Source organism: Amblyomma americanum, chromosome 5 (genome assembly GCF_052857255.1).
Source record: "Amblyomma americanum isolate KBUSLIRL-KWMA chromosome 5, ASM5285725v1, whole genome shotgun sequence".
NCBI classification, from domain to species: Eukaryota; Metazoa; Arthropoda; class Arachnida; order Ixodida; family Ixodidae; genus Amblyomma; species Amblyomma americanum.
In genome coordinates this window covers 142,812,149-142,839,726 of record NC_135501.1, presented here as the reverse complement: position 1 = coordinate 142,839,726, position 27,578 = coordinate 142,812,149, and the positions used below count along the sequence as shown (strand labels likewise).

General features: G+C 44.3%; 1 protein-coding gene and 1 long non-coding RNA gene across 2 annotated transcripts; both read right to left on the bottom strand.

The window, feature by feature from the left end:
• Positions 1 to 1,132: 1,132 nt before the first annotated feature.
• Positions 1,133 to 18,582, bottom strand: LOC144135106 (uncharacterized). Its single transcript, XM_077667860.1, has 3 exons — positions 18,509 to 18,582; positions 11,263 to 11,346; positions 1,133 to 1,400 (listed from the first exon to the last, which is right to left on the bottom strand). Exons 1-3 carry the CDS (start codon positions 18,525 to 18,527, stop codon positions 1,186 to 1,188), a joined length of 318 nt encoding a protein of 105 aa, XP_077523986.1. The 5' UTR covers positions 18,528 to 18,582; the 3' UTR covers positions 1,133 to 1,185.
• A 66-nt stretch (positions 18,583 to 18,648) lies between these two features.
• LOC144135107 (uncharacterized) lies at positions 18,649 to 27,072 on the bottom strand. Its single transcript, XR_013315375.1, has 3 exons — positions 27,007 to 27,072; positions 26,811 to 26,937; positions 18,649 to 18,788 (listed from the first exon to the last, which is right to left on the bottom strand). It is a non-coding gene; the product is annotated as an uncharacterized LOC144135107 (long non-coding RNA).
• Positions 27,073 to 27,578: the final 506 nt, after the last annotated feature.

The window sequence follows — 27,578 nt, the reverse complement described above, 5'->3', positions numbered from 1 at the left end:
GCTCCGACCACCCCCTTGATGACTTGCTCCGCAGCAGCGGGGCACAGAGGGCCGAGAGTTACTTCGTTTGTTCATAGAAGATTGTGGCCAAGTACTCCACTAGGGTGGCCAAATTCTGATCTGGTCAGCGAGTGCATCCCCGGTACTAGTAACCGAGATAAGGCCGCACCCTAAGCCTGGTTTTGCAGTTCAATCGACAAGTGGAATTCTTTGTTTAGAATGCAGTGTAGAATCGCGCGGCACCGAGTTTCGAGTCCTGGTCCTCTTGCATGCGGGCAGATGCTTTGCCTCTACGCATCGATGCACTACCAACGGACAATTCCATCAGTGCAAGTATATCACAACGCAACGCAGGGTTGATACTGAAAATAAAGATTTCTTTGCGTATGTTGTCACGACAATAGCCTTCTCAAGCCTTCACTGTAGTGCATTCGAAAAGAACACATAAGGGCACAGAGCAAGACGAGGGTAAGCGATATTAGACTCACTACAAAGATGGAAGTTATTCGATTGAGGCACGAACATGACCCGAACAGGTCTGCGCAAATCTACTCGCGTCAATACAGACCACCATACTAGGCCGATTGTTAGGAAGGTCAGGGATGCACTTTGTCCCATGGAAGCGGATTTCACATTATTATCGTTCCGTCAATATGCCTATAGGATTTCAGGGGAACGAACAATGTGATGGCATCACGTGAATAAACTAGGGCGACAAAGACATGCAACTACGTCTTTTTTTAATTCTTGGCGTCTCCCTCAGTGTGGGTATGTGTCATCGTTTGAAAGTCTAACAATAACAACAACAACGCAGAGTGATTCTCAAAGATCACAGTTTTAATGATCACTTAACGACATTGACCACGAAACGGATTATTACATGAAAATTTTAAGGCATACACTGAACAGCAAGACTTACGAGCGAATTTATACTATCACACTTTCTCGTAGCAGAAAACTGCAAGTGAAATCTGCACTCGTTGATGCTTCATCAATATTCGGAGCTTCAATGGGCGAATTTAAACTTTAGTGTTACTTCGTGGGTTGAAGTTTTCAGCAAAACATATATTTTTATGGCCTGAAAAATAACTCCGACGTGAAAATTATAAAGAAACCTGAGCCGGGTTCATTCCTAACTACAAGGTAGCAAATTAGAAAAAGAAATGAAAAAGACCAAAGTCAAATTTATATTGAAATTTGGATCCTAAGATCAATGGGAATTGACCTTGATAGACCTAAAAATAAAATGCTTTCTTTGCGCTTCAATATTTCTTGGCATGTGGTCTCGTAGACTATTTTCAATTTATCAACACGTGAGGTGAAATCACGTAAACACTTCCCGTCCACTTCTTTTTTTGACATGGATGAATTCTTTAAGCGAAGTTCGTACCAATGCGAATCTGCAAATAAGCGAACAGTGAACCATCTTTAGAATGCACAGTATAAAGTTACAGTTGGAGAATGGTGTTATTTAGAACGGATTAACTGCGGTTTCGCGGCTTGCTTAAACTGTTTCAGGCTACTTGAGAACTAGTACAGAAAAAAAAACGACCAAACTTGCCTACTTTGAACAAAAATAAGACAAATAAAAGAATGAGAAGAAAAGTTCAAAACCGCTCAAGGAAGGTTTCGTACCCATCCTGACCTTCATGCGGTGTCAATATTATGTGCCAGATTTTTCCCTCCTGCAACACACAGACACGTCCGATTACTGTCCATTGAAAATCGTCATCATCACCGAGAGCACACCGACTTAGTGTTATAGAACTCACAAGTGTGCCGTACGCGGGCAGATTGTGGGTCGTTTCAGCAATAAAACCTCAGGGCGGCACGAGAGGGCGCTGCGTGCAATAGGAGTGGTATGAACGCGGAGCTGACCGCTTGGCAGGCCGCCTACGTTGCCGAATTTTTGGGGAATTTGTCACCACGACCGAATATTTGGCGTGGTTAAGAAAGCGATAAGTTAAAAATTTTACTCCTGAGGTACAATAGGCTTCAACTAATATATAAGACTTATGCGGTACGCGGGTAATAACCGTAGTTCTCTAGACGAGTGGCAGGCGGTTGTGAAAAAAAAAGTGTGCGCACCAAGACAGATGCGACCAGCGCTGTAATATCGAAAGCGGTTACGGTGCCATGAAAAAGAATAAAATTTTCCGAATGCACAGTGATAAATTGATATCTCACGCGTTTATGCATACGTCGTTATTATGATCGCCTAGTTAGGTTATCGAACTTTCAGTTTTAGGCAGACTTTGCTGGTATGGTAGCGTGGGCGAACGTTCGCCTTCATAATGCGTACACTTTGCATGATGACTGAGCTGTGCAAAAAAACACTTGAAGAAAGGGAGTAAGCCAGTGATGTCGGAACCTTCATTTCACACCGCTTAGGCCTATAGGAAAGAGGGCGCCACTCTTCGGCCCGCATAAAGCTGTGCTTTTTTCCTCAGGTTTTCTAGTTTGTACTATAACTTTCAAGTATCGTCCCTCGCCGCACCGTCAAGGCCTCGGGGAGAAGGGAGGGTCCGTGCGGTGGGGTGCGGTCACGTCTCTCTTCATGTGTATTCAAGAAAGATCTCTTCGCTCCCCTTCTTCGTCACGGATGCCGCAAACGGTTAGCTGTAATCATAGAGACCTTACAGGAGCTAACGTAGAAAACAGCGTGGGACGAAGTTGACTCAAAAATATGGACAGGCTGCGATGAGGAAGAAAAACACTACAATAACTACCACGGCGTCAGAGGTATAGATTTTCTGATATGTGGTAATGGTGAATGATTAACTAGGGAAATTGTGCGAATAAGCTCTGTTGGTTGAAAAATTATTGCCGGACGAACAGTGAGAAACATTCTGAGGCGTAGAATGCTAGCTATATATTTGTAATCATTTTCATAGTATTTGATCAACGTCACACTAAAAGACAAAAATATCATAACGCTAGCTTTGAGAGTTCAAGTGATATTTGCAAAGCGACGGTATCAACCAGCAGAAAACTACTTTAAAATGAAAAGTGAACTGGAATGGTAACTGGTGTTCTCTCGTCTAAGAAAACTCCATGTGAAACTGTTGTTGCCAGAATTGCACAACATGACGGGAATAATGAAGATATTTACTTAAAACTAGAGCTATACAAATCCACATGAACAGAATAAGACTTCGAAATTCGAGAATTCCGGACTAGGACGATACGCTAATTCAATCTTTGCACGAAACGTAATGGAGAGGTACCGAGTTTACAGTGATCACATGTGCTGCAGCAATGATTTGTTCTTTGCAGAGGTGTCAATCTTCTAGCTAACACGCTCTGAGCGAAGTGTTGTATTTGTGAGTAAAGAGTAAAGAATTTGGGAAATTTTAACTTCAACTTGACTAGAAATCAGAAGAGCGTGTTGTCGGGCAAGTTGGCTTTGCATGATATAGAAGAAGTTAGCGCAAAACTTAGACGACGACAGAGAAGAAACACACAAGACGACAGACGAGCGCTACTACCAACTGTTTATTGGGTCTTAACACCCGGAATATATATCCGAAAAAACAAGCATGCGCAGACAGTTGGAGGCACACACGTCATACACCAGCGCCGTGACGAGGCGAAAGGTAATCCAGAAAATCACATTCAGAAGTATAAATCTGTAAGGAAGGATCACTCGCGCAGCGATCAGATAGCCTTTTAATGTGGAAGGCCTCCAGCACAAGCCTCGCTGTGACATTGGCGCTCCTTCCCAGAATCTTTGTTTTCTCAAATCGTGCCCTACACGTGCTGTCACAGGAAGAAATATGCCGCACAATATTAGCGGTTCTGTCGTTGTTTTTTAAATTTCTATCATGCTCCCGTAGCCGGTCATTAATGCAACGGCCAGTTTGACCTACATAAGAAGACCCACAAGAAAATGGTATGCTGTACACCACCCCTGTAGCGCATTTGACATAAGAAATGCCATGTTTCTTTTTGCAGCCACTCTCACAAGGGCCAGAAATGCGTCGGCAAAGCTTTGAAAGCTTGTTGGGGGCTGAGAAGACTAAGGGCACATGGTGCCTGCCGGCCACCTTCTTGAGGTTGTGTGACACTCGGTGCACATATGGAACAACCACCGGCTTTGATGTCGAGAAATCCGGTCTTCTTTTTTGAGCGCCTTTTTGTTTTTGCAGGAGGGTTTCAGCAATAGCAGAAATAACCGGACCAGGGAAGCCTACCGCCAAGAGGCGGGAAACCTGATTACTGACACTCTCCTGAATGCTATGAGGGCACGATTTAAGAAGGGCAGACTCCAGGCAGAGTGACGCAATAGCTCTTTTCACAACTTTTGAGTGTGAAGAGTCGTATCTCAACAACTCTTTGTTGGCACGGGGGGAGTACATCCAGCACACGTGGCCATTACAGAACCTAAGCTTTAAGTCCAGGAACCGTAACTGTTGATTATCAGGCAATTCATGCGTAAAAACCAACCCTCGTCCTAATTGATTAAAAACAGCTAAAATCTGAGAAACAACCGGGTCAAGGGATGTAAAGGTCCCAGCCCTTAAAAGGATTAAAAAATCATCTACATATCTAAAAACTTTTAAAACCGGACCATCACGTAAGGCAATTTCCAAAGAGCGGTCGATAAAAGCTAAAAAAATATCACATAAAATTGGCGCTACACAAGAACCAATGCAAATACCTTTGCGCTGCAGATAAAACTGATTGTCATGTAAGATAAAGGTAACATTCAAGTAATACTCTAAAAGCTTTAAAAAATTATCAGTTGAAATGCCGGCATTGTTCTGGAACGCCACCGCCCCCGAGCTTTCGATACACTCTCTAACAGAGGCCAACAACTCAGTATGTGGTATCGAATAAAACAAATCTTCAATGTCGATAGAAAAGGCAGAGCATACCTGATCGCTGTTTTTAAAAAAATCGGCAACATCAGCTGACTTCTTTACCCGGAAGGGGTCGTTAATAGGCAGAGGTTTAAGCTTGGAAAGAAGAAATCGGCTGACGTGGTGTTGCCATGAACCCTTCTCACTTACAATAGTCCTAAACGGCATATCTGGTTTATGTGTTTTGGCCGAAAAAAAGACCGACAAGGAATTCTTTGAACTGTTATCAATAGCACTCGCTAAAGGCGTCAGCTGCAAGCTCTTGCAAAAGTCAACAAATTTTGTTTTTACTCTGACTTTGCTTCGTTTGACAGGCAAAAAGTTTTTGCCTAGAAACAGTTGCGCTGTAGGATTACCTATATTCCTGTAAAATGTCTCACAATACGGAACGCCATTCCCGCAGTACTTTTTGGCACCACGAGTAAGCTTCAAGCAGCTGCCAGCACAGCGCCAAATCCACATCAAGCTTCTTTCGGTGAGCTGCCACTGATGTTGTGCCCTACCAAGCGCGCGCAGTCTCTCTTGTCGCGCCGTCTCTTAGTTTCTGTTCAGTTTGCATTGCACCAATGCACGAAAGCAAAACAACGTGACTCGGGACAGAACAACGCAAGAAACTAAGAGCGTAAGAAGACATTGCACGTGTTTTCTCCGCGCCGCCAAATATGCGACAGCCCTCCTCTTACAGCCAGGGCTGTCTACGGTTTTTATCGCTGCGGTGACCACCTCGGCCCCATTTCTCCTTGCCGCGGAAGGTACATTTCTCACATTTAGAATACTATTACCCACTGAAAGGCAAAGGCCTCTACCATGCTTCTCCAATTAACCCCGTCCTGTGAAATTCTTAACCCTTTTCGCCGAGCTAATTGTCTAGCTCTCTGCTGCGCTTGCCTTCTCTTGGAACCCACTCCTTTACCCTTAAGTACCAGTGTTTATCTTGCCTTCGCATTACATGCCCTGCCCAAGCCCATTTTTTCCTCTTGATTTCGAATACGATGTCGTTAACCCGCGTTTGTTCCCTCACCCACTCTGCCCCTTCCGCTCTCGCAACGTTACATCTATTATTTTTCTTTCCATGGCTCTCTGCGTTGTCCTTAACTTAAACTGAAACCTTTTCTTTGGCTTCCACGTTACTACCCCATAGGTGAGTACTTGTAAGACCGTGCCCTCTTCCTGTCTCTTAAACTAATATCTATCATTTTTTTCTTCATAGCTTGCTGTGTTGTTCTTAACATATGTTGAACCAATCTGGTTATCCTCCGGGTTTCTCTTCCAAACGTGAGTACCTACAAAATACAGCTGCTGAAAATTTCTCTCTCTAAGGTTACTGGAAAACTAAAATTGAAGATCCAAGAACGCCTGACAAATGCGCTTCACCCCATTCTTATTCTTCTAGTTATTTCAGTAACGTGATCCGAAGCTGCGATCACTGCCTGCTCCAAGTAGACGTATTCCCTACCACTTCCAGCACCACGATACGAATTGTGAACTTCTCTACCCTTGCGAACTGTTTAACATTACAAGGTCGTCGTGATTGTATTATTTTTTACCTTAGTAAATACCTCATAGGTAACGGACCCAAAGTAAATCGGTCTGTAATTGTTCAAGTTAATTTTTAGACCAACCGTTCAGCTCTGCCTCTCTACTTCATTGATCAAGCATAACATTTCATCTCCTGTGTGACTTAGCAAGACAGTGTTATCAGCCAATCACAGGCTACTTAGGTATTCTCCATTAACTATTTTCCACCACTGCTCCCAATCCAGGCCTCTGAATACCTCCTGTAAACTGGCGGTGAATAGCATTGGAGAGATGGTGTCACCATGCCTATCACCCTTCCTTATTGGAATTGTTTGGTGACTTTATGCGAGACTATGGCACATGTCCAGCCATTAAATTTATGTTCCAGCATTTTCTCATTAGACTCCTCTTGCGTGACTACCCAGATTTCGACTGAGTCAAAGGCTTACTCGTAATCTACGAAGGCGATGTGATATAGGAGTTGGTTGTATCCTGCACATTTCTTTGACACCTTATTCATAGTAATGATAAGGTATATTTTGGAGTATTCTTTACGAAAGTCTGCCTGATCCTTTCGTTGATTGAAGTCTAAGGTCTTCGCGACTGTATTTTTTCTTACCTTAGTAAATACCTCATAGGTAACGGACCCAGAGATAATCGGTCTGTAATTGTTCAACTTCTTGACGTCTACATTCTCATGAATGAAGATGATGTTACTGTTCTCCTAAGCTCCTGGTGCGCTGGAGTTCTTAAAACATTGCGTGTACAAGGATAATAATTTTTCTACCAGAAACTACCCTCTGTCCTGTAATACATTGCCGTTCCCTTGTCCTCGCAAGCTGCTCTACACCTTTGAATTGCTCCTATTACATTCTTTGCTTCTCTTTTTGTTAAAGGGGCCGTGAGGGGGGCTCTAATAAAGTTGCGGCATGCCTAGTATATTGAAGCACGCCGCTTCACGAATAGTGTCCAGCAAGGATTTTTTAAATGCGCTTTGAAGAAGCTGAGTTATCTGTAGTTAAAATTTGAATTTCAGCGTCTTCGCGCCTTTCTCTCTCCTCTCGTCACTTTTTGCACGCTGGAAGGTAGGCGCTCTTTCGCCGACCCCCCTCTGGGAGCGCAGCTTCCCGACCCGCCGGATCAAGCGACTTATTGGCCGCGGCCACGGTAGCTGCCTGATGTCTGAAAGAATCTAACCAATGACCGCCTCTCACCTTGTCTACGCAGATGCGGGGGACATAGGAGGGCGCGAGCATAAAAAAGTTGCCGCGAAGGGCTCGCCAACTTTGACGCGTGATTGTGGGTCGTCTGCTGCGTGTAGAAGAGTATTATTTGGCTCTGGTTTTCATGGCAACGCAGTGCCATGATTAAGTGAGTTAATTTGCTCTCCTCGGAAAGCGCCTCAGAGCCCCTTTAACGGTGGGATTTGCCATTGCGTTACGATACTACCTCTCATTTGCATCCTGACTACATTGGCTGCTCAAATGATTTCAGTAGAACTCCGGCTACTTCAACTACCTTTTTTACATTGCTAATTACATTCCCCTCATTGTCTCTTAACTAGTTGGTGACATTTGGTTTGCTCTTCACCGCTTTTAGGCTACCTCTGTTGTTTAGAGTATGCACAAGAGCGCTCGCGTGTTGTCTCTCCCTGCGTCTGTGTGTTTTCATGCTATTTTGAAAGGAATTCTCTCAACTCGCCCAAGCTTCTACATTGCCAGAAAAAGATGAGGGGTGCAATCTAAGCCACACAGATCAATTGGGCTTTCGTATACACTGGAAGCTGGCGCCACTGCTCTGACGACTGCCACGTCTACGCAGCTCCAATAATTGTTTTCGCGATTGTGCCACCCACGAAACCCCCTCCCCATTTCTGTTACAGTGGACTACCTCAGAGTAACTGACCAAGGTTTGAAACGTCCCTCCCTTCATTCAAGCCCCAAACCGTTGGTGGATGATTCGCAGAGCTGCTCCTTACCCTAGGGACACTACCGCAGGGACAGTGAAAGAGCCGGCAGAGAAAAATAGAGACACGGGAGAAAAAATCCAATGGCAGCCTTTTTCGTCAAAGGGATGTCACCCCTTGTTGCGACGCATGCCTGCTGGCTGTCTGTATGAGCTTGAGTCACCGAGCGGTGCGATATATTTGAGAGTATAAGTAGACCTGTCTCCCTGCTCGATTTTCTTCGGATTGACGTGGGTTGGTTTTTGCTGTCATGCTTGCGGTTGGAGCTACCGGAGCGGTCTTAGCCCTGAGTGAAGCGCCATGCTAAAGTTTTTCGTACTCACTCGTGAGAGGTAGCTTCTATACGCACAGAGAAACCTTACGCCACCTGATGCCAATGCGAATGATACCGGAGAAATATTCAAAATTATAACTGCTAGTGCAGACTTATTTAGCACCGTAAAGTAAATAATCATTAGAATTACTATATTTTTCCTTTCCTGCACCACCTTCCTGCAGGAAGAGTTTCGATTTTTCCGGGTATTTTATTGCAATTTGTATTCTACAGGGGGTTCTAAATGAGTAATAGCAGGCACGTTTAAGATGTACTGATAGCAGCTATGTTCTTTATTATTGTTTCAATTTTTGCCTCCGCGATTAGCATTACAAAGACCGAGATTGCCGGATATCCGTCACAAGAAATATTTTGTTTGTTCTTCGGCGTGAATGCAACGCCATAGCACGGGGTGCACTGGACAACACAGTGCCGATTACTGGTTAATGAAGTGATATCGGACAGCTGAATTGAGTTGTGATCGCTCTACGACACGTTCTTGATGATGCACGTTTATTCTGTTATGAGCTGAAGGCTACTAGTAGTAACAGACAGTCGACATCGTTGCCTGCGCGACCAAATGTCTATATGCATACTGTTAGGGTGGCAAGGGGGTTACCTGACAGACGTAGCAGCGTACTCACAGTGGTTCGGAATAGGCTTCACTTCTTAACATACACTTTTTAAGCACTTACCTTGATTCGTCTCGCGGTAAATAACAAAAATAATATTTATTTCAGATTCTTTTGAAATGAAGAAATAGTGTAGAGCTTTAAAAATAGTCATCCTTCCTCAAAACCACTAGACTGCGATTGAGGCACAGGACATTTTTCAATGAAAATATTTTTTCCCGTGCGCAGTATTATCTCTTCACGAATGCGGCTCAATTTCAAACTCTTACCTGATTGTGGAAGTAGATACCTCACAAACGTTTGGGCTTTCTCATTTTCCAACTCATTATAATACTTCAAATGGATATTAGCACGTTCTACGTCGCCGGATGACTACTGTTTTACAAGCGACAATGAAAAAGTCGCCTAAAATGTTTCTTTTACTACAAAAAGGCAGTCAGCCTAAAAGTATGTTGTCATTTTTTACAACAGTACCTAGAACATTCAGTTCACATGCAGCATCGCTCTGCCCATGCCTGGATTCGAGAAGAAAATTTGTTCACGTTGACCGTACAGGACAAGCTGCCACAAATCACTGCTTAAGACGAAAAAAGTTCTCGTAATGTATTGGCACTAGGTGTAAAGCTTAAACTGTTTTGAGAAGACATTTCGCAAAAAGAACGCTAATATTCTCTGCTGTTGCACGAGCTGTGTGTGCCTGTCCAATTTCAAGCAACAATATCAAACCGAAAAAAGCAAGCCGCACTGTTTTTATTTCACTGCACAATTCATGTCATCCGCGAAGAGGTCACAGTAGAAACTGCTGTTTACAATGATCTCCACGGGCATGTTACGCTCAACGATTGGCTCTCTACGGTCCCAACCCAATGCTAGCTATCATTTTGCCAGCGAAAATTGCTATTAAAAATTTCGGTTTCTTTGAGTCTGCACGGCCGTTGAATATAGCGTTTTTTAATCCGAGGATAGAAGGGATATACACAACATACGTGTATGTGTAGAACGCGTCATCAATTTTCAGCCTTTCTTCAATGTGTGTTTAACTTTACTTTTTCAGTTAAATTAGAAAATAGCGGAAACGATTTGCCTCTGATTAACTTGATATTTTTGCTTTTGACGACTGGCCTTCATTTAGAAAGATGGCTAGCATTTTGATCGTTAAAATTTTGATTATCCGCTTCATTCCAAGGAATCCTTAAGATACATTCCCGAAAATACTCTTAAGGTAGATTCTTCGGTGATAAAATGTTGTGACACATTACCTGATCGAAATTAGGAAGTATTTTATACATATGTAAGCACCTGCCGCTAGTACGTTCGCGTATGAGCCCCAAAAACAACCATAGCTTCTCCACGGCACGATTAGAAAAATTCACACTCGAACCGAGCTTATAAGTTTTCGGCTGGACATGCACATGCAGTGAACGCAGCCTGTCCTGTCTACATAAGCTTGTTGCCGTAATTTGGTATTCAGTATCATAAAATTGAGGACAGTTTTTAAGTCATGATGATACAAGTCTTGATTCACATTCACTCATGGTCTTCCAGCCTTCCCGCTTTTGGATACGTCCTGTCATACTTGTTGTTTTATCTTTGCTTTCTCTTTTAGATAGAACATGCCGTGGTTTTTGTTTCTTGCATAATCATCAGTGCCGGCTGAACCAAAGCGTAGCTGAAGGCTCTTTATTATTTCGAGGTGCTTATTGTTCTTCACTCTTCACCTTAATATCGGTAGACATGCCTGTAGCGTTACGCTAAGATCGTAACGCAGCCGCCACGGCCGCGGCCGCGATTTGGATACAGTCGTGTGAGCGGCTGTCATAATTACTTTTTTTAAATATTGTATGAGTTTGCCTCTCACGGTGATTTGGCGAAATAAAAATAAACCACTTATTCATTGTATAATGCATATGAAAATTATTAGAGATATTCGGATAACGCTGTTTTAATAATAATTGGGAGCAATTCACATACCTTCATATACTTGTTGCACTTTAATAACAGCACAGTTGTTGTCATCACTTATAAATAATATTTCTTCCCACTCGTATTCATCCTCTGAGGGGCACAAAGGGCATATTTAGACATACAAAACAAAAATTACTCCAGCCCGTTCTATCCGACAAAACGGTTTTGTGAAGCGCCCGCCTAGAGGCAGAAACGAAAGCATGTGTGGAAAAAAAGAGTCCGAGCTTGTAGGGAAAGAACGCAACGTGTTCGAAGCTACGACCCAGAGGTTGGGACGTCATCTCGAGCTCAAGAATGATTCCGTTCACTGAAAGGCAAAGCTACAGGTTAAATATCACCAGCTGGCTGCTAGTACATAACATTTAGAAAAATAAACACTAGGTCTGTAAGAACTGCAGTCAACATAACTTTTTCGGCACAATCAATTATTGCTGTATTTTTGAACACGTGAAGAGGAGTTCCAATATCTTGCTCAAAATTCTTTCATTCGGTCATTCATATTTTTAGAATAGCGGGTATTAATAGCACAAAATTTATTTGTCATCTTAATTGGCCTTCTGGATCTCTTCTCGTTGCATTTGTTGGTGATATTCAGTTAATACTCGGGCATATATTCAGTGACAAATGTGCGACGTGATACAGAAAATCCCGGATCATTATCATTGAGAGCCGACGCGACCCTACAACTTCCCGCACAGCCCAAAATAAATACTAATGGCGCTTACCCTCACGTTTGTATGATTGGAGCTATTGATCGCCGGAGTTTTCTTTTGCGGGCAATGTATTACTTTGAATGCAACTGCCCCGCATGAGCGGATGGCGACGGTATTTAGACTTTTGCTGGCTTACAAGAAGGGTTTTATGTAGCGAGAGATACGTTCGCGCAGACTTGATCATCTTTAGCTGCCGCGCGTTTGCGTTCAGCGTCCTTAGAGCATACTTCTGGTGTTGGGCCCACCGCAATATTGCATCTTTTGCCTCCCGGAGACATTTACCATTTAGAGCGCGACAGCGCGTGCATCATAACTGATACTGCGCGAAAAGACAGGGTGCTGTATAATAACTTTTTGTGCGTGTAAACTCTAGCGGAGTTTAAAATCAGAAACCTTCTTTTCGCAACCGTTCGTGACACCTCGTAACCTCCAATTTAGACTCACTCGCTGGCTTTGCATGTGCATTGGGTATTGAAGGGATCGTGGCCGCTTTTCGCAGGAAAACACTACTAAGAGATTTGGGGGGCAACCTTCGCCTTAAACGTTAACACTGTACAAAAAAAAAAGATTGCGAAATAGGAAGGATATACTGAAGTACTGATGACAACCTTTTGTACGCTGCAATGCTCACCTATCGCAGCCCACTCGGTTAGCTGTTTGGGCAGGCTTGTGATTTTGAGAACCAAGGCAGCGTATTTTCTGTCCTGCACTGAGGGCACCACCCTCTGAGAGGTGCTCCAGGGTGGGCATTAAAACGGAGAGGGACCTAACCTTTGCACACGCAAGACAAGCAGTCTGTCGTCTAAACGATCCTAATGCACCCCGAAGGCGCACTACAGCTCCTGACCAGGAGTGACCTCTGTGGCAGAAAAATAGAAAATTGGAGGTGGTTTAGCTCTGGTTAAACCAGGAGTGACGCGATAGCTACAGCTGGCCGAGTGGAACTTGGTCTGTTGAATTGATAAGTCAGTTTTTCCCGGCTGCGTTTCGATGGGCGTTTCTTCTTCATCTTCGCCCCACTTGACACGGCGCATGCGCACAGCTGTGGCAGCTCGGTTTCGTCGGCGCGCTGCGCCGCCGGCAGCAGCAGCTGCTCCGCACCACGTGGCTGATCACGTGACCGACCACGTGAAGAACCACGGGATCAGCCACGGCGCCGCGCCGCCGGCAGTTGCTCCGAACCACGCGACCAACCACGTGGCAGCGTTGCGGCGCTGAAGACTCGAAATGCTACCGTAATGTAGGTATGGCTACGATATCTGCGACTCTTGCCCAGGGATCGGGCACGCGCACGCGGGTTGGTGCTTCGCCTCAGTCGTTATTGCACTCCGCTGCTGTCTCGAAACACGCTGGTTCGATCCTGGACGCGGCGGTCTTATTTCGAAGGAGGCAAAATGCATAGAGACTGTGCACTGTGCGATGTCAGTGCACGTTAAAGACCCCGAGGTTGTAGAAATTATTCGGAGCGGTCCGCTACCGCGTCCCTCATTGCAAGAGTCTCTTTGGGACGTAAGGCACCAACAAATAAACCTCAACGTGTCGTTTGCAGCTCACTTTTCAGAAGATGTCAAGTTTACCAAAAAATTACATTTTTGGAAAATGAACTTCTGCAAGAACGAAAACCGCATTTGCGTCGAGCAGCTAGATTACTGACAAAAATGACGCACGATTGAACGTGATGTGTTTTTTGCAGGAGATCTACAACGTTTTATGATAAGTTCAACGCAGCGAACGTACTCTGAGCGCTAGGAAAGCAGGAATGCACACGATCGCTGTCCAGTGTTCTTTCATTGGCTTCAAAGTAATTATGCATTGTGAACGGGAACAGCGGGACAAATGAATTTTCTCTTTAGCGAAACACAGCTGCAGTAAACAGTGATCATGTTATGTGTTTCGTCACCAGAGCCTCTAAAGAAATTTCTGTGCTTTGCTGCTCCTGTTCGCTATATATGACGCTTTAGGTAATAGAATTTGCGTGCCTACGAATGCTATCGTGTTTACGAAAGTATGCATTAAGCATTAAAATATCCTTCATAGTCTAGCGAACTAGTCCAATTTAAGGCCAAAGGAACACTCGTGCTTAATCGGCCGGAACACTGCACAGCTTACTGGTTACCATACAGCTGAACAGCAAGCGATGCTAAGCGAAACAAACTTTTCTTTTTACTGCTATTTTCGCATTGGGCTGACAATTTTATTTCATGAGATAACCAGTTTACACACCTAATACTTGCCGGGCGATCATGATGTTCAGTGCAGTGGTGCCATAATGCATAGTCTCTGCAGTTACGCCTGCTCAAGGCGTTTGCCTAAAAGTAGCCTATGAGGGCACTTAGGTACATTACGTGTGGGGAAAGCTATATCACTAGAATGAGAAACTTTTATGCCGGACCACAACGCCGGGTATCTGCCCAAATTTAGACAGTATTATTAATGAATTTTAGGACGGATCTGTACGCCGAGTTTTTTTTCGCGATGTGGCTTCTAATTTTATTGCATTAAGAAACAGCCATGATCATGCGACAGGAAGCTGAGGAGCTGCTTTTTTTGTGCGCAACATTGCAAATACTTCAGATGTGCCCTAATTGTTTTTTCGCATTACCTGCCTGGGTATCTGCACAGCTTCACTGGTGTGTCACGTTCCTTACTGCACTGGGTATTGTTGTACATGCCACAAATACAATACATTTACTCCATTCAGCTCTGTGAACCAAAAGATGTACCCATTGAAGACATGGGCAGATTGAATTAAGGAGTGCACTATCACAACGCTGGTGTGTTCGTCTGTGTGCGTGTGGGTATGCACCTTCTATCGTTCCTTGTCTTAATCATACTGCGTTTACGTCAAGAATTGCACTAACGTGCCTTAATATGAACTCTCCTGAAACGAGCCTACAACGAGCACGCGAGCATCGCAGGGCGGCCAGCCTTGCTGCATCGTCGGCAAACTCAAGAGCTTTCGCGCGTCCCGCCGTCAAACCGTCCACCGCAGAAGCGCAGCGCTGCCATCCTGCGACAGAACATGGCCTCCGGTTCCACATACACAAAGTTCAAAGTGACGTGTTGCCATTTGGTTTGCTTAAGGCTCATGCGGTGGGGACTTAATCGACCGGTGCTCTTTTCTTGCTGCTCCAAATGCCGGTTTGTGGGCTGTGGCCTCTCAAGATTATTTATTTATTTATTTATTTATTTATTTATTTCCATGCTGTCAAGGCTTCGAGGGTTTTACAGAGAGGAAGGGCATACAAAATCATAGGCGCATTACTTGAACGCTTCAGCACTAGATATTGTAGCGATGGAGGCCGGGAGGTGGTTCAAACTCATTACAAGTGCCAGGAATAAACGAATGGAGACGAGTATCAGTGGGCTTTGAGGGACGCCAACTTTAAACCGGTGTTCGATGCGGGATGACACGTACGATGGAGGAGTAAGTAATTGTTGATTAAGAGTGATGTTAGTGTAAATTTAGTGGAATGAAGCAGACAAATGATGTTAGTGTAATGAAACAGACAAAGCTGAAAGTACCTGCGACGGAGAGCAAAGCCAGGAAGATTAAGAGCAGATTTCATAGCAGATACACTAGCAGTTCTTGAGTAGTTCGAGAAAATAAAGCATGCGGCGGGGTTCTGAGTGAATTCAATAGTGTGTTAAAGAACGAGATGTCCGGGTTGCGAAGTGATGATGATGATGACCTCAAGTTTAATGGTACTACCCACGGAGGGGGATTGTCCTCTAATGTATTGGAGTTTAAGCTTTTTTTTTTCTTTCTCTTCTAAACTCGTTTGCTAGCGATATTGTAATGAGGTATTTAAAGCAGAATGTCTCGTTTTCGATAACAGCCTGTGTTGTCCACATGTTCCTCATTACGATGTCCACCGGTACCTTCTATCAAGCACATAATCATCAGCATCCAACAACGAAAGAACCGTCTGGATGTCTCAGGTAAAATAATAGGAGGCCGCTTGCGTATAGAAGCTACCCGATGCGCTTTTGGACCGAGAATTGCCGAGCGCTAATTGAATCCAAAATTGATGAAGTTAGAAACCGATCCATAGACGTGTCTATAAGATCGAAGAAGAGCAGGAGCTGGTGGCCTGAAAGAACGGGGTGAGCAATTAACCCTCTGCGACGAGTGATGCAGCTCGCCAGAAGGCACATTTTCTCCTATGAGTACGTTTTTGTGCCCAGAAGTTAAGACGCAGGCATGCATGCTGTTCGAATTCATAATTATGGGATGGCTGGCAGCTCGGAAGGGGGCAAGAGGCGCCTGGAGTAAAACAGAGGCAGAGTGAGATCAGGCACCTAGCCTGCGGCGTACTCCTCTATGGCGAGACCACGGATAGAACGAGTACAAGTGTAAGTTATGACAGATAGAAACTCGGAAGCAGGGTTGAAAGCTATAAGGAGATATTCAAAAGCCAGTAGCAAACAAGATGCTTCAAAAGACAGATGTAGAAGAAGCTCTGAGCTTTGTGTAAAGTAAGAGGGCCTATTATTGCAAATAGATACATAGCAGTTGCATCACTAAATGCAGGAAAGTTGGAGGAACCGCTATAATTGCTAAAGACCCTGTTTGGTTTGCGATCGGCAGGCACGCCGCTTCACATTTAAAATCCGATGGTCGCAATCGGTGACTTAGAGATACAGACATTTTGTGCGCTAATGTTTCGGATAAGGACTGGCTGTCCTGCGGCAGAACTGTGTTGGGTTTTGCAGATGTACAAATAATTTTCACAACATAAAAGGTACATGAGATACCACGCGCTTCAGTGAAAACATTCAAAAATTACTCTGAGCAGAAAGTGCAAAACAGAAGGCAATTTTTTCAAGAAGATAGTGTCAGCCGCAGCCGACGTCAGTTACTGTATATTAGATCCGTAGTTATCGTAAGACGTTATCAGTGAACGTTCGCTTGCACCATGCTGTGTGCGCACCTCGTGCACTCATTCTATGTTTGGCGCCGATAAAAGCGTTTGATTTCCGCGCCTGCAAGGCGGTTTAGAGAGAGCCCTTTCGTTTCTTTCGATATCTCATATGGCATCGCCCTGCCCATGACTTCGAGCTTCTCATCGGCAGTAACCTTCAGCCGTTTTGATAAAAAATTATATTAATGAAAAGAGGTGATTCGCTACCTCATTAGGATAATTTTTAGAGTCGCTAACGTTTGCCGAGATAGTGCTATGTTCCAGATAAGCGATTTTTTCTACAGCTTTGTTTTTAGGAATTTTCGAAAGTTTTTGTTATGACATATATTACATATAAACGAGTACCTAGTTGGAGATTACTATTAAGAGCTGTATGCTGACCCGGAAGACTCGGGTTCGATCCCGGCCGCGGCGATCGAACTTGGATTGAGGCGAAATTCTGGAGGCCGGTCTACTGTGCGATGTCAATGCACGTTAAAGAAACCCAGGTGGTCAAAATTTCCGGAGCCCTGCACTACGGCTTCTCTCAAAGCTTGAGTTCTTCTGGGACGCTAAACGCCTACAAACCAAGCTATTAAGACTTGTCGACAACCTGCACTCCAAATGCCAGGACAGAAAAGGAAATGGGAGCAGGTGCTCCAGTCTGACTTGCGCTTGCGCATGATGAACCAGGCAGAAGGTGCTGTACAGTACTTTATTGTGGATATTCATACCGGGGATGGCCGCTCGGGTAATGCAATGACTAAGGTGGTTTATGCCCGTGGCAGCAAGAACTTCGACATGATTAACGCTGCAGTGCTTCGCGAGATTATGTTGACAACCTTTGCAGTTCCGTTATAAAGATTCTTGTTCAAGGAATAAAAGCATGTAAAGAGGCATTAAAGCCTAATCGTAAACAATTTGACTCGCGCACAGCGACTTACATTGATAATAACCTTCCTCTTAGGAATGTGGACACAAAATGAGACGATGATAATTTTTTTAATAGAAAAAGAATGAATGTCGTCGTGACAGGCGAGGAACTGCAGCTTGGGAGGTTTATCTGACGAGTGCAAATAGTGCCTCACAATAGAGATGACACGCGTGATAGGCACCCTCGAAGACGCTAATCGTATAAAAAGAGTTGTTAGACAGCTGGTAACCCTAGCGCGACGTCCAACTCTGCACTGTGCACGGCATCACCCCGGTACACATCCCCGGCCACATGCAGCACCGAGAATAGGTTACCTGCCAAGAAGCTGCGCATGTGCTGTGTAGAACTGCGACAGCAGGAGGAGAAACACTTCCATTAGGACAGCGAGACATAAGCTGCCGGTACCAAATGTGGCAAGCAGGGAAACGAATAACAACGATACTGACGCGGAAGTCGCAGAGAGAAAAGTGCCGAGAGCGCAGGAAGTAACCGTGCATTCGAGGTCATCAGAGTAAAAAAATACACAACCAGCCGATGACTAAAAACGGTGTTTTAACTTTAAAGCGATATCACCGTTTTAAGACAGGACACCTTCTTAAGTGGACATTAAATAATTACGAGTAATATGCATTTCATTAGAGGTTTCGCAAATGAAGAGAAGGAAACAGGTCCCGAAGCAAAACTGGTCAAACTCCGCTTACCTGTGTTCCCGATGATCATAGAATTATATCCATCAGCCTCTTTATTATGATAAAAACGCCCATGCAGGCCCGAAGTGTACCTTTTAGAAACAGAAAAAAGTGTTTAAGACTGAGAGTGAACAAGTTATTCTCGAAATATTTACCTTGCTTTGCCATGGTAATGAGACCTGTTGAAAGATACAGATTTCTGCCCTTGTATCCACAAAATGTCCACTTTGCAGGAATTATCGCTTTTTCATGTTGAATACAGTGTCCATACTGGTTCATTTGTTGTTAGGAACTGCAACAGAAATAAAAAAATTCATTCCCTCTTTTAGCTTCAGGAATTCTTTTTATACAAGCTGAAGAGGTGGCTAAAGAATTTTGGTGGTCGGTAGCTCACCCGAAAGCTGGCCTGACTCCTGCCACGGCGGTTGCATTTAGATGCAGGGAAAAAAATGCTCGAGGACCGTCTGCTGTGCGATGTCGTTGCACGTAAAAGAAACCCGGGGGGTTTAAATTATCCTGAGCCCTCCAATATGGCGTCCCTCATTGCCTTAGTCGTTTTGAGACGTTCAAACAAACAAGACCAAAACCAATTTTTCTGTGTAGTCTTCAGTGCTTTTAAAATAGCAGGCTGGTATATAAATTTTGTTTGTGCCCGCGTTCCCCTCGCCTTAAAAAATTGTATACATTAGAATATGTTGCTCATTCTTGCTCAAACGCAGTGTTTTCCTACTCACCCTCACTGTCATATTTATTCGGTTTGTCAAGATTAGAAAATAAACCACAAACATGCTTAAAACACGCAATCTTAGATTACAGCACACCGGCATTTCATGTCTTTCGAGCAAGCACTGTTTTACTAACACTATGGTGGGACTAATAAAAAGACTAAAAATAAAGTGTCCCAGCCCACGCCACTTAGTTTAACAGCCTATATCCTATTAAAAGAAGGAAAATCACAGATAAGAAAGCACGTGTGTGCTTCAAATAAGTAAAGTAAGGTAAAAAAAAACGCATCGGCACTGTGATAGCCGCATCCATTCGAACGGCTGTTGCAAAGGCGAGTTGTAGTATGAAGGCGCTCTTTCACTGTGAAAACTGCTGGCACAGTTCCACGAGTTGCTTTTGCCGCGCCAGCGGAGATGTTCCTAGCTTTCAGGCAACCACTTAGTGCACGCCGCGCTTACAGCGAGTGCCCTGGAAGGTTCGTTGTCAACGGGCGGGATAACTGGCCATGAGTCACCATCAACTACCTCGGAACATGTCTTGCTCTGCACGTGTCCTTGAAAGTATTTTACTCTGGAAGGAGAACTTTTGAAACATCACTTTAAAGAGACATAAAAACCGAAAAAAGGAACGGTAGTGCTTTCCTGTATAAGAATTTGAGAGCGATGCTCCTCGGAATTGGAGTTGTGAGTATAATATTTCGTCAACATGCGCTCAAAGCAAAATATGTAACGTGTCCGCGTGTGTTTCTTGAGGAAAACGGAGGAATAGTTTATTTTCTTGAAATAAGACTTCAACCTCGCGAGACTGGTCAAAAGAGAAAAAAATTGTTTCTGCAATGATAGCAATGCATGTCAGAAGTTTCGCCAAGGAGTAAAATATTTCGACTGATTTATCTCAGAAACATGAAAGCTCAAGCCAGGACCAATTTTCTTCTTGCCTGATACGTTTTCGTTTGCCTCTTAGTTTCCTCGTCTGGCGCAAAATTTTAAAAGTCATTACACGCTATGTGCCAGCTCATAACTCCTAATAGTGTCACTGTTTGTGAAAGGTTCAACAAGGAGGTGAAGGGAAACCTTTATTAAAAGCATAAATACTGTAGGGTTCAGTAGGGGACCCTGTTGATCGCCACCATAATCCGGCCCCTTTCAACCAAAGATTTTTAGTCGAGGAGGCTGTGGCTATGAAGGGTTGCCTCCCAGCGCCTATATGTGGATTGGGATTGCTGTCCATGTCTGGATTTTCTTGACATTCCCAAACTCTGTGAAAGAGGGTGACGACTGCTCCCCAAAAGGGACGGGACAAATTGTATGTGTCTGGACAGCATTTACTTATAAAGTAGGGATTGAGCAGAACATTATTTTTGTAGTCGCCTTATTATGTGCTCTACAAATTTGCTAAGGGTTTTGTGAGGAAGAAGATATTTCTTTTTTACGATATTATAGTACTCCGCAATTTCTGCTAAGAGGTTGCGTGCCAGATGCTCGGAGGAGGAGAGCTCGATCATTTGTGTTGGCCGCATCATTTCCCGTCGCTGAGTGGTGCCCTGGCGTCCAGAAGATCTGAACGTTCGATGGATTACACGCTTCGGAAATTTCCCCAAACGGAGCGCCAACATGACCCCTGTGGTAATTGCCTACCGCTGTTTTTGAGTTGAAAATAACCGTTTCCTCACTGTTCTTTGATATCGCCACTGCGATAGCCTCTTCTTCAGCTGATGTCGTATCCACCGCTAGGATAAGGCTGCTTGCGATTATATCCCTGCGGGTTGAAACTGCTGCAATTGCCTCGACACCGTTACGGGTACAGCCGCATCAAAGTGGATCGTGTCCTTGCTTCCATCACAACGCTTAGAGAGGTGTGTAGCTCTGGCTTGTCTGCGCCCTGTCTTGTTTTCCTCATCCATGCACTTCGGTACCGGGGAAGTCGTGATGTGTGATCTCATCTGCATCGGCATGTCTATTTTGTCGGCGACTAGCCGGGGTGGACTGATTCTCAGCTTCTATAATATTTTCTTCCAGGCTTAGATGTTGACAGCCTGACAGTTTGGTTGACACGATGGGCCTCTATTAGTTAATCGATAGAGTTGTGGATCCCCAGCTGTAGTGGATGCTCCGTGGATGTGCATAAAGGGAACCCCAGCTCTGACTGAACTGCATATCGAATAATTACATCCAATTGGTCTTTCTCCCTTTTGTTAAGCCGCAAGTATGGGGTGGCGTACGTTATTTGAGTGAGAATGAGATCCTCAACTAATCTTAGGCCTCCTTCTCTCTTAGATCACCTCTTTTCTTGATTACCAGGCTTAGCATTCTAGAGACTTGCTCGAAATAGGCCTGTCTGATTGTTATGAAGTTAGTGTGGTCGCTGGATATGATGGTTCCCTGGATCTTGATTTCTTTCTTGGTCGGAATGCTCATATCCTGTACCGTAATGGCGACAGTCGGAGTGGTCGGTGAAAGTGCCTTATACTGTTTCTTGCCCCGGCCGATAAAGACTAACTCGGATTTCTCGGCAGAGCACGTTAAGCCATGCCTTGCCGCACGCTGTCACACGATGTTCGCTGCTCCCTGAAGGCTTTCTTCAATTTCCGCTTCATTACCGCTGCAACACCAGATCGGAATGTCATTCGCGTATATAGCGTGCTCAATGCTATGAATGAGGTTTAGCTTCTCTGGTAGCCCACGCATGGCCAGGTTGAAGAGAACCGGAGAAAAGACCGCTCCCTGCGCAGTGCCCTCGTAACCCTGATTGAACGGAGAAGTCAAATTCCTGATACTTATCGATATTTTCCTATTGGAGGGAAAGTTCCTCACGTAATAATATATAAGGTCGCCACAGTTGATCCTGTCAAGCTCCTTCAGTATTCCTTGGTGGGAGACATTGTAAGATGTCCCATTTACATCGAGTGCAAGGATGGCCTTGAGCTGATATCTGCCGGGGTTGTCCATAATCTCCTCTCTTATGCGAAGGAGAATATCTTGTGCAGATAGCTTTTCTCTGAGCATGCGCAGGATGTCCGGGAGAATATCATTACTCCTCAGGAGTATCTTCAGTCCGGTGCTCACGAGACTCTCGAGCAGTTTACCCAGGCACGACGTGAGAGAGCGGTCGTAAATTATCAATATTTCATTGCTTTTTTCTTTGGGATACAAACCGTACTATAGCCAGTTTCCAGGAGTAGGGGATCTGACCCTCTTTCGAGCACTGCGTGTTGAAGTATTTCACTAGTTGTCTTAAGGAGGTGTCGCCCCTGTTAAAAAGCAACTTGGTCTTAATGAGCTCCGGTCCAGGGACGGTGTTCTTACGCATGACTTCAAGCTCCACCCTCAGTTCCTCAATCGTTACGTCTTGGTTCATCTCTCCATTGGGTGCGTCAATGTTCGCAGGGAAAGGGTAGGGGATCCCACATCGAGAGATTTCCGTACGAGTTCTGCAATGAAGACTTCGTTGTCCCTTTGATAGCTGTGCAGGGCGTAACAGAGCGTGTTTGAATCCTCTTTCCGAATTCAATTCGGCTCGATAAGGGGTCTGAGGAGTCCTCATGCTTTAGCCGTCTCCATTCTTAAGTTAAGCGCATCGTACAGTTTGAGCCAGTTTGCGTTATCAAGGTGATGTGCGTAGTGGTCAAATGTGCGTAGTCATCCGCTTTATTGGTGAGTTCTGCAATCTTGATCTTCAGCTTGTGATTTAACTTTTGCTTCTTCCCCCTCATTGTCAGAGATGTGCTGGCTCTGCCCAGATGTAAAAGCAGCTGGAAGTCTTGTTATTGTAAGCTTATATGCCTTTAGCACAGTAGGCAGATGGCGACGATGCGTAAGATATAGTTCTTTTTTAGAGCGAATGCTCTACTTCGCTACCAAAGCTGCAAAATGCGGGCCATCGCGGAAGCCTTGACATTGACCTTCAATAGATAAATAATGCCGTGACTGGGATTCGAACCCGTGGCGTCGCAAACAGATAAGTTTCGCTGGCCACTGCACGAGAGAATATGCTATCGCCGCAGCCGATCACGCTTCGTGTTAAACTACAGCACACTCGCACTTTGGATTGCACATCGCCGCCTTTATTACCTTCCATCTACGGCGGAAACAGATCATATCAGGTTAGTCGCGTGTATGCCATCGCCACACGTTTCCCGACGACCAAAAAAGCAGAACCAGGAGCCAAAAAGGCTAAATATTCTTTCGTGCGGTTATTTGATTTAACCACGTTTAAACCGTAACATTTTGTTTTCATTTAACAACTCGCAAAATCTGTATTATTTTATTGCAGTAGTGTTTACGTTGTTATCTGGCAAAGAATTTCCGACTTCTTCGTCATGAAATTCCATGATTGGCCGAGAGAGGTTCGTTACTTTGTGATGCCTTCACAACATGCCCCCAGTGGTAGATAAAAACCTGCCCCCCCCCTCTCCCCCCCCCCCCCCCCGATTGTGATCAACCTGCCCACCACTGCCGATTTGAATACAGTTGCCACCAGCCTACTGTGGCGTTTTACATGAGCTTTACGGGCGCCCGAGAAGAGCTACGTGGTTCTCGCAAGCCCCACCGGTGGCCGGGTTTGAAACGGCCACACACCAGGGCAATGACTGATCCCTTAATCGCTGGAGCACTGCGCCATCAGTGTTATAAGGTCTTCATAGGATCTATGAATGCGATTTAGGAGGTTGTGACGGGGTGAACATCACGTGGCCCTCCGTGGAGCAATCATATGGCTTCGCCAATTTTCAAAATATGAGAACCACCAAAAATTCGCACGTTGGCCTACCGCCGAAAAGTGAGAAGTGACCGCCAAATTTGCAAGTAGAAACACCTCATCGTCACTTAAGACGCCGATATGTCAAGGTTGCGATAAGAGAGCACATTAGACTGAGGAGGCCACCAGAATTATTGAACAGCTGCGCTCTTCTCGTGTGAGGCGACCATCCCGTTTGAATGGCAAGCGCCCTGAAAGCAGTCAACCAGCACTAAAGGAAATAGTGTTTCAGTAGTTTAAACTCTCTCTGCTCTTACAAGCTCCGGAATTTCACTGTATGACATATTACGATTACGTTCCTTCTTGTGAATTTGCATATATCACAGCGTTAGTACGCGATGACTCGCCACGCCGTTGGTTAGAAGAAGCATGACGTATACTACGCAGAACACCCATACCAGGGACATACATTCATACAGAACACCTTATCTGCAACATACGTTAAGACGCTCTTTTCCACCCGTCCTGAACTTCTGCTGCATTCACAATTTTCTAAAGGCTTGCTCAAAACAACATTATTTGCTCCGCGTTGTTTCAGCATTTTGTGAGCGACTGTAATTAAGAGTGTGAAAACTGCTTGTTTCAGATTTTTTCAACTGAATTTTGTTCTGAAGAGTTGCATTTGTATTCAGACTTAGTTTTCTTTTTGCATTGTTTATATATTTTTGTTACGGCTGCCTGCTTACTTTGTGGAAGTTTGCTGACACTTTGTACCTTTTTTATCAATATTGTATTTTTCGTTTTAGTGGCGATACCTCCTCAAGCGACTGTTTTCCCTCTTTATCTCCGACTTCGTCATCCTTGAGATTGAAAGTAAAGACAATATTATAGTAATGAATCAGGCCGGCATCAGATAAAGCGACGCCACTGAGAGCACCGCGAGCACGAGTAGAAGCTCTAGCAAAGCATCAGGGGATCGGTATGCACCCCTTATGACTGAACGTTTCAGCAAGGCTGTCATTTCCGGAGCCCTTCACTACGGCGTCCCTCATAGCCTGAGTGGCTTTGGGATGTTAAATCCTGAAGACCATAAACCACCACACTGAACCATACGTAACATTTAGTGGAGGTCGCTCGTGGTCCGTGTCCTCATACTGGAACTCTGCAGCAGCACGTTACCCTACACGTTACGGCCACAATGCAAAACAATGCCGGCCAGACATTGTCACCCGTCTCTCTAGCCGTTCTGCGCTTTGGTGCAGAGCGTGGCTCTGCTATCCTCAGTGGTACCGATGACCACGACGTAGACAATTGGCTGGCTTTCTACGAACGCGTCAGCGTTTATAACAGGCAGAATGATTCCTTAAAGATAAACAACATGCTCTTTTACCTCACGGCCTTTGCAAACGAAATGTTTCGGTGCCACGAGCTGACCTCCTGACCTGGCCCTCCTTCAAGACAAGCTTCGCTGATGTCTTCGGCCGCCCTCTCATACAGAACCTCCGCGCCGAACATCTTCACTATGAACCCCACATCACATTTTAAATACTATTCTTATAACTGTGCAAGTCCAAGTGCTTACCCATTCTTTAGTATTCGTCTGTTTTGGCTGGCACTTGAAAATCGAGCTGTGACAATGTCGATAAAACTTAGCAGCAATTTTTACCTATAATCCAACATTTTGATTTTGTGCATGAGCTTCAGCTCTCGTTTCAAACTCAAAAACACACCACATTTTCGTTCTAGTAACTGCTGTCTTGTCCGGGCTGACACATTTTTTTTGTGTACCAGTTACTTTACGGTTCCATTTCATGCCCTCAGCTCTAAACAGCTCTTGCGTTTGGAATCCCTTGAGAAAGCACCGGAGAGTGATCACAGATTTAGGTTCCTCCGCTTCTCAGCTCCCCCTAGGTTCTGCACAGGGCGCACAATGTCTCTAATTCTCACTGTCGCCACCCGGAAATTTTATTCGTTAGTGCATCCTTCCCCTACATTTTTTTGTTATTTCTTGCATAAATTCTAGGTATGTGCATGTTTTGATTAAAATTCGCGTCTTTTTATGTCACGTTTGGGAATTGATTTTATGCTTCATTTTCGGACTAACTTTATAATGAAAGGCCGTTTTTGTTTTTGTTTTGAGACTCGTCCTTATGAGAGGTGTGCCTTTATGACAAGTTTTATGAATTTTATTCTACAAAAAATTTATTTCTTACTGATATCCTATATTAGTGTCATTTAGCCATAGAATTGCCTGTTCTAAGTTAAGGTGATACATCATATACATTTTTAAAATTTTTTCCGTTGTGCTACACCACCAAGACCGCGTTGTTCTCCCTCAGCGCTTTAAATGATTATTGATTATTATAACGACACATATAAAAAGAACACGCAACAAGGTCCTTACAAAATTGCTAATCATTTAAGCACCAGAAATCCGTCATAAAATTATGCAATACGAATGTAGACTTTGGATTACCAATTGTATACATGGTGACCGTTTTTTTCATCTTTCAACCAGACAAGTTACAAAACATACTTCGCACAATAAACTGAACATCGAAATACTTCTCACCTACAAAGAAGTTATGACCCAGGGCTATAAAAAATACGACTAGCTATATGTATTTGCAAGACTCAAATCTTAAATTTGCAGAAAAGCATAGATCCAGTCTCGAATGCAGTTGTACCCATAATCAAAAGTTGCTGAGTGGGCTACTGCAACATGCTTAAGATTCCTAGGAGTAATGCTGATCGCTTGTTCTCATTTTATCATACCATAAATTCTTATCATACTAGTTTGAGCACACGTAATTAACTGTTTTCTTTCCGAACTTAGGCAAAATTAAGCCACCCGGTGCGTAGTGAGAATCACGGCAAGCACATTTCCTGTTACCTTTTTAATGTCACAGTCTTCTGGTCCCTCTTCGTTGCCACTTCTGTCCTCGTAAGAGTCGACTTCCGTCAAAATTGCGACGGCCAGGGCGGCTATTATTGGCTTTAAAGACATAGCAGAGAATTCTCTGGAAGACGTGACAAGAGCTTATGCAGATAAACACTATTTTTATATAACGAAGAAATACTTCACAGACCTTGAGTGGATGAGAGCGGTTAGATGAGCCTTTTTTCCTGTGATAACTATAAATCTGTGCCACTCTACGGCTCGGTATATATTGCCGACCTTTATAGCCGAGGCGTATGACTCATTTTAGTGCCATTGACCGAAATGAAGTGCATCGCCCTCAATTAATAATGAGATGGCGCTTAGGAGCTTATCGCGGAGAGCATGTTCAACCAAAAGGTATTGAAATAGTGAGATTCTAAGACTGAGAACAAATTCCAAGTGCAGTGCGCTGACGGCATGCTACTTTTAACCTTTTTATTCGAAGAATGTATGCAGTCGTTGAAATTTTGTGCAGAAATCTGGCAACAAAAAGTTCTTGTTCGAAATCATACCATTGAGGTTACGCGCTTTATCAGTGCCCCGCGCGACATAGGGAGCAGGCATCGTAGTAATTTGTTCGAAAATTTATGTGAAACACCGTTCAAGAACGGCCTGCTCAAGACACCCTGCTGAGAACTTTTCCAGAACGAAGTCGCGTTCATCGCACTAATATTGGATATGGTATAATTATATACTTCGCTCCCCTTGCAGTGGTTACCT